This window comes from Acomys minous (genome assembly GCF_964271855.1).
Source record: "Acomys minous genome assembly, chromosome: 10".
In the NCBI taxonomy this organism is placed as follows: Eukaryota; Metazoa; Chordata; class Mammalia; order Rodentia; family Muridae; genus Acomys; species Acomys minous.
Window position 1 is genome coordinate 62,386,665 of NC_140491.1, and position 13,983 is coordinate 62,400,647.

General features: G+C 56.0%; 1 protein-coding gene across 1 annotated transcript in view; it reads left to right on the forward strand.

Annotated features, from left to right (window-relative positions):
• Window positions 1-2,151: 2,151 nt before the first annotated feature.
• The window catches only part of NOTCH1 (notch receptor 1), a 47,102-nt gene continuing 35,270 nt past the window's right edge, over window positions 2,152-13,983 (forward strand). Inside the window, exons 1-2 of the mRNA XM_084799840.1 lie at window positions 2,152-2,468; window positions 4,034-4,112. Of these exons, the coding sequence (XP_084655966.1) occupies window positions 2,408-2,468; window positions 4,034-4,112 (140 nt within the window). The 5' untranslated portion in view covers window positions 2,152-2,407. The remainder of the gene's footprint in view (window positions 2,469-4,033; window positions 4,113-13,983) is intronic.

Here is a 13,983-nt window from a genome sequence, read left to right on the forward strand (position 1 = left end):
CTAAGTGGCCTCTCTGTATGAATAGCCTCAGGTGAACCCCTGCCCCCCCCATGCCCGCGGGGGCAGGGGGTGGGGAAGAGGTGGCTGCTAACCACTCCACCTCTCCACTCCTGGCCTTGCCTGACTGGGATTTAAAAGTAACTTCCCACTGGGGTGGCCTTGCTAGGCACCCACTTCCTCACTTCCATTGGGTTTCTGGAAGGCCTCTCTCCTGGATGGTCAGGATTTTTTTCCCCCCATCCCTTCAAGCCCTTTTCCTGGTAGACAGAGAAGAGCAGGTCTAATTATCTCCAGCCTACTGTGTGAAATAGCTTCACACCCACTTGCCAAGAGCTCGGCCCCAGCCCTGCCCCCACCAAGGCCTTTTCTCTGGCCCAGCTGTCCGAGGATTCTACAGCTAAGTTATCCTGCCTGCGTCTTTGGCCTCCATCTATAAAAAGAGCCTAGTGTCAGCTGGTCTGGTGTGCAGCCATACTCAATGCTGGACAAAGGCAGAGTGGAAGAGATACAGACCCATGGACAGACAGACAGGATGGCAGTGTCTCTTCCCCAGACTCTAAAAGGCTGAAACTTGCTTTGTTTCCAAGCCAGGCTGGGTGGCCTGCTCTGGCAAGGCTGGGATGTAGTTGCCACACACCCCAGCAGCCAGGGGCAGGGAGGGGGGGCGCCTTCAGGAGAGGCACTTGGAGTCTTAAGTCTGTGAACCCTGCACAGCCAGCCAGCCCTTCTATGGAAAGTGCTTTCTGCTTTCTTCTGCTGCAGATCCGTTATATAAATATTTCTGCAGCATTGGGCACTTTTTCTCCCGGGTACTGACCCATGCTGCTACTCCCCCAGGCTTAAGGCCAGCTTCTGAGAGGAGCAGGAGAGGGGGCTGGACAAGCTGTTTGGCACTGGCCCTTTAGGGGTGCCCTCTATAAATAGGTATGTCAAAGGAGATGGGTAGGGCTGGGGGGGGCGGGGAATGAGCCCACTGTCTCCATGGGCTGCCTTCCAGAATTTGGATTCCCAAATCCCTTTTGGTCTCCTGTCTCAGAATTCTCTTGACAGGTTTCTGTCAGCAGTTAAGGCCCTTTTGGACATTTCCCTGCTCTGGGAGGCTCCTAGGACAATATAAGCCGGGGCTGTATCCTGTGTTGCACTCACCATCCTGTTTTGGGATGGCGAGGTGTTGTCTGTTCCAGATTCCATTGAACTTTGACTGCACAGGGAAGACATCTTGGAAACCCAGAGCTAACCAGCTTGGCACAGGATGTCCAAGCATCGAGGTGGAGAGATAACTGATCCAGGAAAAGCACGTGAGAGAGGCTGTGCTGGCGCTAGCAGCCATTATACGGGGATTCTGCGCTTTCCCGAGCAACCTAAGTCGGCCAGTGAGAAGAATGACTTTGCAAAGTCTAGACGCCGCCAGGGACAGAGCGCGCGCAATCTGTCCAGCAAGGCACTAGCCCATGGGGAGTTCCCTTGGGGAGCCCCGAGCGCCCTTCTGCAGAGGCTGCGGGCGCGACGCCATCAGTCTTTAAGGTCAAGCCTTCCGGAAGTCACGGCTAGGGGTGCCTGGCCTCTATCCTCCCAATGCCTATAGCCGAGACCACATGGCCCCCAAGAGTGGGGTCCCAGGACTAGGCACGCATGTAATGCTGTCAGGGAGCGACATCTAAACTCCCGCTCTGGGAGTCCCCCAAACTTGCCTTCAGCTGCTCCTGCCCATGGCCCCAAATCTAACTCCGGGATGAACATGGTTCCCAGTGCAGTTTCGCCTTTCCCACACTACCCGCACCTCCTCGGCTTTTGAAATGCAAATCCTGGCCAAATGTCGCCGAGGGCAGTGACATACAAAGCCTGATCCTTCCGCAGCCTTAACTCAAACTTTTGGTCTCTGTAAACTTTCGAACAAGAAGTAGTCCCTAGGAGCCCATTCCCCACACCCTTCCACGCTTCCAAGTCTTGCAAAACGTAGGGTCCTCGCTCTAGACGCTCTCCCTTGCTCAGGGAGGCGCAGAGCCCACCGAGGCGCTGGGAGGGACAAGGCCCAAGAGGGGGCTTTAGGGTGCGCAGGAACCGTGGGCGGAGCGCGGCGAGATGGGGCGGGGCAGGGGCGGGCCCCCACGGGGGCGGAGCGCACGCGGGCCCTGAGCCTCACTAGTGCCTCGGCCGCGGGAGGGAGCACAGGGGCGTGGGGCACAGGACCTGACGCTGGAGGCGGGTGCGAGCGCTGTGAAGGAACGAGCCGGAGTGCCTAGTAGAGCTGGGGAGACCCTCAGAGCCCAGAGCCGCCCACCCGCCAGGAAAGAGGGCAGCTGTGGGTAGACGCCCGCGGGACCGCCTGTGGTGCGCGTGAACCTCGGATCCCCGCCGGCCACCGCAAGAGGCCGCCGCCCCGGCAGTGGGCAGCCGGCGAGCAGGCATGCCGCGGCTCCTGGCGCCCTTGCTCTGCCTAATGCTGCTGCCCGCGCTCGCCGCAAGAGGTAGGCGCCCGCGAGCCCGCAACTTCGCGCGCCCTTCGGAAACTTCGGTGGCGCTCTGCGCACGCCCTGGGAGTGAGGGACTAGCTGCCAAAGTTGGGAGTTGGAGCGGGCGGATGGGACCCGGGAGCCTGATGTCCTGTCGTGTGAAGGGGACCCTCCTCCTCAGCCCCCTTCTAGGGGGACACGCTTTGCTCTTAGCGCGTGAAGACGTTGGAAGTTTGGTGTGGGGCGCTGGGGCTTCGGGACCCGGTGACCTGGGGGCCCCACCATGGCTGGCACTTGGGCAGACGCGTCTGGGGCTCGCTGTGGGGGCGGACAGACTGCCTGCGCCTGCTACTTTTCGATTTGAGTCGAATCGGGTTTGGTTTCCTGTTGCTTCTTAGGACCATTTATTTTCTTCTTCGTCTCCAGCCCGTGCTGGGGCGGATGTTGGGGCGCTCAGTGTGAGGTCCGGGGCGCTGTGCTCGCGTTGCTTAGCGCGGGGCGGGGACGTTGTGCCCTGGACTCGCAGTATGGGGTTTCGGGATCGCTGTCTTCCAGCCGGACTCAAACTTTCGAAGAGAGGCGATGTACAGGCGGCTTGCTGCCTACGGTTGGGGGTGGGACTGACTCACTTTGGAAGTTTGGAAATCCTGCACCGACAGAGAGTAGAACGCGTGCGAGGTGGTCGGGGGAGGGGAGCGCTTATTTCCCTGCGGGCTTCACGAAAAGGGAGACTCTAGTCGCACTGTCCAACTACACACTTCTCCCAATAATTGCAGGGGAGTGCCATTTCCTTAAAAGTGGGGTTTTATGTGACGCTTCAGGTCGGCCCCCACACCAGGGCTTAATTTCTGGAGCTCCTTAAGATGGGGGGTGGGAAGGGCTTGATTAATAGCCCCTTCCCGAGAACAGGGTGGAATTCCTTCCAAGTGCGGTTTCCAAGACCCCCTCCCTGGGTGCGGCGGGGGCTGCCCCTGGAGATGCCTGCGAACAGGTATTGGGTGTCGGAGGAGGCGGGGCAGGTCTCCGGGTGCGGCCCCGCTGCCCCAGGAGGCGGCCCTGGCGCGACAATGGGCCGCTCTGATTCCCGGGCCGGCGCTTTGTTGGAGGGCGGGGTGGCGGGCTCCGCAGCTGTCGCTTTTTCCCACGATCGGGGAAGCTGAGTGTGGCCACCCCTCTCCCTCTTGCGCCCCCCTCGAAATCTTGTGTTTGAACTGAGGCAAGAGTGGAGGCCGATCGGGGGCTTTGCTGGGCTCCTTAATCCACACCCACTTTGGCTGTTGTATGTAAGAAGTTTGGGAGAATGTCCCAAGTCTTTCCGTTGCCGTTCACTTCGCCTTACTGTGAGTGGGGCTGTACACCTGCCACCTAGCCAGCCTTTCCCTCCTGACTACAACAGTGTGAACAGAATATTAATCCGGAAGGGCTACTCCTCTCCCCACCCCCTTTCTCCCCCCCCCCCGCCCCCGCCCCGTAACTCTAGTGCACAAGCACCGCGTCTCTGGTCTCCATCCACCGTCAGGACCACAAGGAGTCAACTGTCCAGAACCCAGACTGACCTCTCTCTTCTGACCCTTCCCCAGGCTTGAGATGCTCCCAGCCAAGTGGGGCCTGCCTGAACGGAGGGAGGTGCGAAGTGGCCAACGGCACTGAAGCCTGTGTGTGAGTACTGCCCCCCTGAGGGGACCTGTTGCTTTTGTCAGAGCAGAGCCCCTTGCCTTCTGGGGACAGAACACTGGGCCATTGTCTTCGGAAGACAGCCCAGAGGCTGAGTGCGGAGTCACGTGCTGACTTTTATTGGACAAAGTCTGGCAATTACTTAATCACCAGCAATTATGCCGCGTGTGGAACTACTCTGGCCCCTGAAGGTTGGCACACTCCTTCGTGGGCCCCTCAGGCTCCTGGGAATCCATGGTACCCTAATTCTTATTTAAAATGCTTGCGAAGCAGTTGTTTTGATGGAGGGCAGTCTGGAGCACTTACTGAGTGTCTGAGCCCCCACCCCCTGTCACCTAAGAACTCTCTTTCTGGACAGGGGAGTACCAGGCTGGAAATTGCCGTTTGTTTGTTTGTTTGTTTGTTTGTTTGTTTTCTAGTTTGGGGGTTTTGCTTTGTTTGGTTTTGGGTTGTTTGATTGTTTTTGCTTTGTTTTGTTTTTGAGACAGGGTCTCGCTATGTAGCTCTGGCTGACCTCCAACTCCCTATGTAGACCTTGAACTCAGAGATCTGCCTGCCTCTGCCCAGTGAAAATTGTCTAGTTTAAGACAAAACTCCTTGGGTTTAGGGAGAGGTTGGGAGCGGTTGGAATGGTCCTCCTTGGCACTGCTACCGGGGTGGTGGGTGTGGGTAAGTGCTGGCTGGAGTCTGTTTTCTGTCTGGGCAGCAGCGCCCCCACCTCCCCAGGTCCTCAGCTGGGCATGGGAAGGTCTCCTCCATGCTGGGGAGGATCTCCGTCTGGTTGCCACCTGCAAGGACCAGCCAGCCAGGGAAAGAGTCCGCTGGGGCTGGGGCTGGTGCCCTTCAACTTGAGCTCCTCCCGATGAGAAGAGCAAGGTGCTGGAGGCCGGGGCCTCCCCTGGAGGCTGCAGACACAAAAACAGCGGCTCCAGCCTGCATGGCGCGCCCTCATTCCAACTGCTGAAGGGCCCATCCCCTTGACAACGGTGCTGCTGCCTCCAGTACCCAGCCTGTAGGCTGCAGCCCCACCTCCCTGGCCGGCCCGCCCTGTACTGAAGCCAATTAAGCAGGTCTGTGAGCAGTTTATTGGACAAAGCCGATTGTGCCTCTGTCAGACACTAATGAATGCACACTACCTTTTTTTTTTTTTTTTTTGCTTTTTTTTGGGGGGGGGCTTTCTCCCCCTTGCAGAAGCCTCACGGACGCTTGATGCCCTAAATCTTATTTCCTTCCATTCAGAGGCCGACAGCTGGGACTCAGTAGAAGGGCAGCAGCTATTGTTGGGAGGCGATTAATGCTGTGTGATTAATTATGCGTGGCTTCCCAGAATGCACAGCCCCCCTTCCCTCGCCTCTGTGTTCCTCCGCTCTGCCTGCCTTGCTTGCAGGGCAGGGCTGAAAGGCTTCTTACTTCTACCCAGAACTTGGAAGGGTCCTGCCAGACTGGGGAAGGTGGGGGGTACTTTCTTCTTAGCCCCACCAGGAGATGGGCACTGCCTGGCCTGCTGCCTGCCAGTCACTTGTGCTGCCCTACCTGGTAGAGCTGTGCATGGGGCAGGGGGGGGGGCAGTCTGCTTGCTGCAGCCCCACCAGTAGCCTATAGCTTGGCATCTGTATGAAGACCTTTCAAGCCAAAGGCACAATGGTGCTCTGCTTTCTTTGCCACCCCCCAGTCTTGGGGAAGCTGCTTGCAAATCCCTTGCAGTACAAGCAAAGCCACCAAAAGGATCTTGGTGCCAGGCCCTCTGCCTTGCACTGCATCCTGAGGCCCGTCCTCCTTGGCAGAAACTTTGCTTCAGTTTGGCTCAGCGTTCCACTGATTTCTAGCCACAGAGGCCCCATTGTGCTCACTCCGTAAGTCCGGTGAAATGAAATAGATATGCTCACTTCTGGTCAGCAGAGCTGGAGGCTGAGGCTACAGCCAGGCCTGGCTTGTGATGGCCACAGATCCGGACTCACTGTGCAGTTTGGTGGGCTTTACAGCCAATCCACGGAGGGGCCCAGCTCACGGTCTGGGTTTCACGGTGGTGTCTCCGTTCCCATTCCTGCCTACTCTTTCAGATGGCCTCAGGAGGCCTACCCCAGAGTTGGCCAGAGCACACACAGAGGGATCCACCTCTCCTGGCTGAGGAGAGGACATTCCCCTTTTCCTTAAGGGGGCCTGTAGACCTTTGTCATACCTAACCATGACCTCGAATGGTTTTTGGCTTCTGGTGCTGCCTGCTCTGAGAAGGACTTGGGAAACGTGAAGTCAAGGGACAGCAAGTTAATACCTTGTGGAATATTGCTTCTACCCAAACAGAGAACCAAACCCCAGGAGCTGATGGGCTGGGAGTTTCGGGGCTCAGAATTGCAAAGTAAATCCTCTTGGTGCCAAGGGCCTTCTCCGTAAGGTCTAGTACCACTGAGGTCTAGCTGGCCAGTGACCCTGTGAGAAAGACCTGGCTTTAGACCCTTAGGTGAGCACAGACTGGACAGCTGCTATGTGCCTTATTGGAGGCTCTTTGAGGGGAGAGTTAGGGCTCACTGTGGCTTCCTTGTGGGCCCACCGTGCCTCTGGAGGGAATGCTGAAAAGGGACTATCATTTGAAAAGCTGGAAGGGCCTATACTTGGGTAAACATGAATTCACTGATCCAAAAAGTTTATAAGGGGCTGCAGACTCTGAGCTAAGGAAACTTAGGGAGCTTAGGAGCAGCGTTAGGGAGACCGAGGCTGCCTTCACTGGGAGCAAAGCCAGATGTGATGAGGGCATGCATTCTAAACGCATTTAAAAATCAGGTGAGCTGTGCCCAGAGAAACTCAGGCTAGCGAGTGGTAATCTTGGGATGCCCTGAGTTAGAGGTCTGACCTTAGTTTCACCATCTTCAAACCAGGGCAGAATCAAGATTGATGTCTGGGTGATGTATACGGATTGAGTAAGAGCTCTGAATAGTTGAGCAGTGGAACAGCTGTGTCCTTTTCACACTCTTTGGGTGAGCTCACGGGGCTGGTTTTTAAGGGCCTCGTTCCCCATATTAAGTTGAGTAATGAATTAATTCACCATCCCAAAAGTGCTGTCTTGTGGGTCCGTTTGGGTTACTGCGTAGGAACAAGCAGGCTGGTCCTGAGGATTCTAGCCTGGGACATGGCTGCAGTTGTCAACTCTGTCGGTTTCCTTTTTTGGACTTTCTGTGTCTGTGTGCTCACAGCAGGCATATGTATGGAAGGCAGAGGATGGCTTTTGCGAGTCAGTTCCCTCCTTCTATTGTGAAAAATCTAAGGATCAAAATCAGCTAGTCAAGCCTGTATAGTAAATAAATACCTTTACCCTCTGAGCCATCTCTCTGGTCTTTCAGACACTTTAAAGCAACTACTGTATTCTGAGTTCCACTCAAGGTATAGCCCAGAACTGGGACAGGATCATTCAGGGTTAAGAGAGTCACCCAGCATGTATGTGACATGTAGTGGGTGGGTCTGCCTCACCACGGCCTGACGGGGCTCTCAGCAGATCAGCCAGGCTCAGGCCCAGGGAAAGAAGTCAGTCATGCTTGGCCGTGGAGTGTTTCAGCTGATGCCCTTTCCTCCCTCTCTCCAGAGTATGTGTTATAGCCACATCCCTGGCCCATCACTTCCCGCCTGCCTGGTGAGGAAGCAGGGGTGAGGCCGGAAGAGATTGGTGGGCCGAGGAGGGACCTAATAGAACGTTACATGTCTTCCGTCATCTGGCCCTGCTACTGTTCCATTGAGTCACATGCCATCTTAGGTTGGTCCCATTCTCCCCAGGAGGAGTGACAAGGTTGTCCCAGCCCCGCCTGTCTGTGAGTGCCATGCCTGGCCTTCAAGGACACGAGGTTAGAAAAACAGGTGAAAAACAGCCTCACAACTTGACTTGTCATGGAACCTGTGGGGGAGATGTCCGGGTGCTGGAACACCTGGCAGAGGTGGGGTGTTCCATGAAAGTGTCTCTGTGGGCAAGCCTGCCTCTGGCCAGCAGCCAACAGTTTTTCCATTGAAGGAATAATAATAACGCTAAAGGAGAGAGACAGAAAGCAAGCTGTGACCTCAGCAGGAAGAGGGTGGAGTAAGGCAGACAGAAGAGCCCTGTTTCAAGGACCCTTAGCAGGATGTAGATAACCAGGGCTGGCTGCTGGGATCCCCAGAAGTTGGGTGGCGGTAGAGGGGTCTCCACAAGCTTTCAAAGATAGAAGCTCCACCAGGGCAGAAGATGGCTCTGGCCTTCGCTCCTGGCCCCTGTGCTGCAGGCCGGGCTGATGGGTTGGGCTGTCTCGTGTAGGGAGAGATGTGCTTCATGTGTCATCTATAAATAGTGAGAGGATGTGGCTTTGCAGTCGAGTGGAGTCCACGTTGCTTTCCTCAAAAACGTGAGAGCAGCAGCAGCAGCAATCGCTGAGCTGCCCTACAGACTTGGTGCCAGTGGGCTGGGTTTTCCCAGAGGGCCTGGCCCACCCTGCTTGTTTCATCTTCAGTTTATAGGTGGGAAAAACAGAGGCTAAGGGTGAAGAGGCTGCAGGGGGTGGGGGATGCAGGGAACCTAAGGCCAGCTTGCATCAGCTTTCACCTTCATGTGCAGGCGTATCCAGAACTTTCCAGACCTTTCCCAGAGGCTGGGGGCAGTCATCACCAGCTTTAACGAGCGGCTGGCTTCAGGGCATCGTTGTGACTAGGTCAGGACGTGTCTGATCCCCCTTGTTTCCCAGGCAGGACACACCCTGGCACCTGCTGGCTGGAAGACGCGGACCAGCTGGTTGTGGTGAGCTGTGCTCCAGCCTCAGTTTACCCCCTGTGCTTGAGAGGGCGCCAGAACCTCCTGTCTAGTCTGGGCTCAGGGATAACTTACAGGTGTAAGAGTGGCAGGTCTTGTAGGTAGCAGCACCAAGGACTGAAGAGTAGCCATGTGGCAGGGCCAGTTCTGTGAGCTGGGGCACATTTTGGCCTCAGGCGGGGGGTGGGGTAGGGTGGGAGGGACACTCCTGCTGGAGAAGGGGAGTGGTTGGCAGGGTAGAAGGGCAGTGGATGTCTTTCTTGTGGTCTCACCGCACCCTATCTAGCTGTCCCAGAGACCAGGATTCTGAGGACTGATTTGGGAGACAGGGCTTTAGGGTGGTAGGTTATGTGTTTTGCAATAGGCCATTTGAGCCACAGAGAGTGCACAATACAGTGTGCTTAATAGAGGCACGGATTGCACAACCGGCACACCTATCCAGTTCCAGACTCTTAATCACCCCCAAAGGCAGCTGCTTGCCAGCACCCGCCCCCCATGGTACCCACTGAGCCTTTGCTGTTCTACTTCCTTGTGAATGAAGTTACCCAGTCCGTGGCCATTGAGCACCGCTTTCTGGGCATGGATGATGTCAGGTCCTCTCTGTGCCGCCCTGAGTGCCAGCTCTGCCCTCCTGTTAGGATTTATTCCAGCTTCTGGCACCATCAGGATGAGCCCTGGTCTGAGTCCTGACAAGGGCCTCAAGGGGCCAGAATGTACACCTGGGCCCCTGAGCTGCCACCTGGCATTGTGGGGCTCCATGAGTGAGTGGGGCCTGACACGTTCCCATGTGACTCAGTGATCATGGCCTAGTGTCCCCAAAGCCCCACACTGTCCAGTGCCCATTGCAGACTCACAGCCATCCCTGTCTTATTTTCCAACGCCCACTTAGCGTCTTGGCCTTTTACAACCTGAAGGAAGAGGTAGTGGAGTCTGCGTGTCCAGTGCAGGCCAATGGAGGGTTTTACCTGAATGCCTACTGTGCCCTGAAGCCTAGGATCTAGGGCAGACAAGGGTACTTACCCTGCCTAAGTACCCAGCCATGAAGAGAAGGGAAGCTGGCAAAGGTGGGTGCTGGGGTCAGCCTTAGTTTCCGAAGGGTGAAACTTGAGAAAGCCTGTGTCTGAGTGCCCTAGGCTTTCCACAGCTTGGGGTGAGGCCCATCACAGGGTGTCATCTATGGCAGCCTGGATGGATCTATAGGCAGGGAGCCTAGGCCAGCAGGGGCAGTGTGTGCAGGGGCAGCGGGGGTGGGGGTGGGGGAGCTTTGGTTCTCCCCGCCTTCTTTTGACTTGTATTGTGGTTTTCCCTCTGTGGACTTGGGAGCCTTTAGCAGGCTTGCCAGTCTTCTCACAGGCGCTGGCTGTTCCCTGGGAGGAGCACCAAGCTCCGTGAGAGTAGAGGGCCAAGGCCCACACCTCAGCCTATCCCTCAGTTGCCTCTGGTGCTCAGAGGGAGGTAATATCTCCCACAGGACTGGCTCCCTAGCCAACACAGGTGTCCCCAGTGGAGGGTCTAGGGGGTGGTTGGCAGGACTTAGTGTTTGGGTGCTGCTTTCTCAGTGTCCCTGAAACCCACAGGATTCTAGGAGCAGCTCCTTCATCAAGGACCCCACCTCTGGAGACTGTCCCCGGGTGGAAATGCTCTGGCTAGGGGGCCCTCCCCACTTCCTCCTCACTTCCCCCTGTGCCCCTGTCATTTACACCCTGGAGTGAATTAGTGAGGCTAATTCTCTTGAGTTACATCCACTTCTGAGGCACAGGTAGGAATGCCTGTCACCAGTGGTGGAAGAAGGCCAACTGCTGGTCCCAGCCTTGCCCTAACAGGCAGATAAGAGCTGTCATTGGGCTTGTGTTGGCTTATCCCACCACCTGCCTGGGTGTCCCTGCTGCGACTCAAGTGCTTAAAGTACCGTCTTTCTAAATTAGGTAAACGAGCCCCTTGTCATCTGTTGATGCTGCTAATTTGCTGAACAAATTCTACCACAGGTAGTGACAGAGGCCAGCCTGACCCAAGCCCCAGCCCAGGCTGGGGAGCGAGGTCCCGCCACACACACTGTCAGTCTTGTGTGTGCAGCTGGCTGAGGATTTTTGAGATGTGGCTCTGCCTACCCCTTGGAGTCCTTAGTCCTGAGCAGGGGGACAAAGGACTGTCTTTCTAAAATGATATCCAGGCACCGAGGCCACAGCTTGGCTCTGGGCCTCCTGCCTTAGCACCACACATGGGTCACCCTGTATGAATCACAGCCCAGCCACAGGGAGGCCGAGGAGCCACAAGCTGCATGGAAGCCACTGGCTTTCCTAGAGAAACATCTGTGTTTAATCAAGTTCAGGAAGAAAGCGGGGCGGCAGCCTGTTCCCTGGAGCAGGTTTTCCCACGGCCCAGAAGCGTGTGTGTGTGTGTGTGTGTGTGTGTGTGTGTGTGTGTGTGTGTGTGTGTGCGTGCGTGCGTTTTGGGGGGGCTTATGAAGGGTGCATGGGAGTAGGAGGAAGCAAGGTTGATGGGGGCTTTCTTTCTTCCACCAATGCTCCACCTTCATTTTTGGGATCGGGTCTCTCACTGAACCTGAAGTCCATCAGTTCAGCTACACAGACAGCCATAGGGCGTCGGGGACCCTTCTCCTATCTTCTCTCCCTAGAAGGCTGAGGCTGCATGTCAACATGCTCAGATTTTTGCCTGGGTTCTGGGGATTTGAACTTAGGTCCTGTGCTTGCAGAACAGGCAGTTTGCCTATTGAGTCAATATTTTGTTTATGTTTGTGTATGTGTTTCATGTGTGTGTGTGTGTGTGTGTGTGTGTGTGTATTTCGTGTGTGTGTGTGTGTGTGTATTTCGTGTGTGTGTGTGTGTGTATGTGTGTGTGTGTGTAGTGTGTGTGTGTGTGTGTGTGTGTGTGTGTGTGTGTGTTGATATATGTATGGAGGCCAGGTGTCAACACTGGGTGTGCGCTATTACACTCCTATTTTCTTTCTTTTTTCCGAGACAGTATTTCTCTGTGTAGCTTTGGCTGTCCTGGACTCACTTTGTAAACCAGGCTGGCTTTTGAACTCACAGAGATCCACCTGCCTCCACCTACCAGAGTGCTGGGATTACAGCATCCGGCTCCGGCTCCATCTTATTTTTTATAACAAGGTCCCTCACAGAACACTGGAGTTCACTGATTGAGCTAGACTGTCTGGCCAACAAGTCCCAAGGAGCCTCTTGCCTCCACCTTCCCAATGCTAGGATTACAAATGTGCGCCTCCGGACTTATGTGGGTGCTGGGGGTTGCTCGCATGTCCCCACGCTTGCTGGCAAGCACTTTACTGACAGAGCCCCGTGGCCTTGCTTTAAAGGACATTTGTAGCCAAAGTTCTTGGTGTGGAATGTTCCCTACTGTAGACCAGATCCCAGAGAGACCCTCAGTGAAGCAGCTCACACTGGGTTCTCAACTTGTGAGATCCCGGGGCTCCCAGGGCCATTGAGGGAGCACAAATTGTGGGTGGTAAAAGCTGGGCCGATCACTCAGGTCTGAATGGCAGCAGCTCGGCCTCGGGCTCAGGGACCTGCCTCCCACCATTTCCTCTCAGTTTCAGTTCTTAGTGAGCGGAAACAGCACAGTTACTGGAAATGAGAGCTTTGGGGGAGGGGGGAGAAAGCGGGCCTTCCAGTGTGTATGCTCTGCCCTGAGGTGGCTGGGGTGGGGGCACATGCTGCTTGTGTGCTTGGCCCTCTGCAGCTCTCTGGATCTCTCCTTTTTGCCTGGGCCTGGTTGATCAGGGCTACTAGGAGCTGGTTCTGTGAGGTGGGGCTTTCCTTCCTTATTTCCTCTTCTAGGGGTCAGACAAGGGTGACCTCAACTCTGTCTCAGAGCCTGATAGTCGAAATCAGGTGGGGCGGTGCCCCAGGGTCAGGTCGGGCCCTGGCTGCATCCTATCTTGATGGCCCAGAGTCTGGCCCAGTCTACGGTGTTGGCAACTGGGCTAAGCTAGGCCCTCTGGCCAGATGGACTGGGCAGGCCTGGGGACTGGTTTATAGTTTTCAGAGCCCATTGTACAGGCTGGATGCCCCCATTCCACCCTATCTACTCAGGTCTCGGCCTCTGAGCCAAGTGCGTCCCCTTCTAGCCTTCTGTTGAATTAGGCTGTGGCTGGTCAAAGCTCAGATCAAGGATTTCCAAAGTGGGAGCTGCACCTACAGCCTCCCGCTTCCTCTTTCTATGACAGGACCCGTCTCCTTGGGATGAGTGGAGGATCCCATGGGGCCACTGTAGCTGAAGGTGCTGACTGGCATATGGGCTTCATTTGTCCTTGGGGGGGGGGGTCTCACTTTGAGATCCCTGTGTGTTACCATGAGGCTACAGAAAGTGCCTGATTGACGTTGGACAGCTCTGACCTGATGGAGCATAGGCATGCTAGTGAAGTGGTGCTTGGGAAGAGGCCAGGCATGGGACATCAGTGTCCACAGAGGCAAAGGGTCCAGGACCAGCAAGCCCAAAGCTTGTCCTACACCAACTGGCCTGGGCCCCTCTCTAGAGCAGGGTACATCAACTGGCTGCCTCTCTTCTAGAATTTACTGAAGCAGGACAGGAATTTCTCATGGATGGCCAGTACATTGTGAGATTTTTGGGGGGACCAGGATTGGGATGGGGCCTTAGCTGTCTTCTGGTGTATGGGGGCCTCCCCAGCAGGAAAAGTCTTCCTTGTTGGAAAATATTTGGCTGGTGTGGGTGCTGCTGAGTTTTGAGGGGTTGGGGTGACTGACCTCTGGGGCCCCCACCAAAGCGGCAATCTGCACTTCAGCCAGTCATCCGAAGGAGTCACTGAAAGAGGGGTTTCCTGGGATCCCCTGGAAGAATGCAGCCAAGGTCTGTCTCACTTTGTCTGCCCAGCAGCCAGTGGCTCTTTCCCTGTGGGTAGCTGGACATAGGCTTCACCACCATTGTTGGGAAGATGGTCCTCAGCGATGGTGCCCCAGTTGGGAAGGATGGCCCACACAGTGTCAGGTGACTCTTCTGCTGGGGGGGTTCTGAGGGGCTTGGAGAAGCTAGGAGTTCCATGTTTTCCTTGCAGGGGCAGGGACAGGGGCAGGGGCAGGGCCAGGGGCAGGGGCAGGGGCA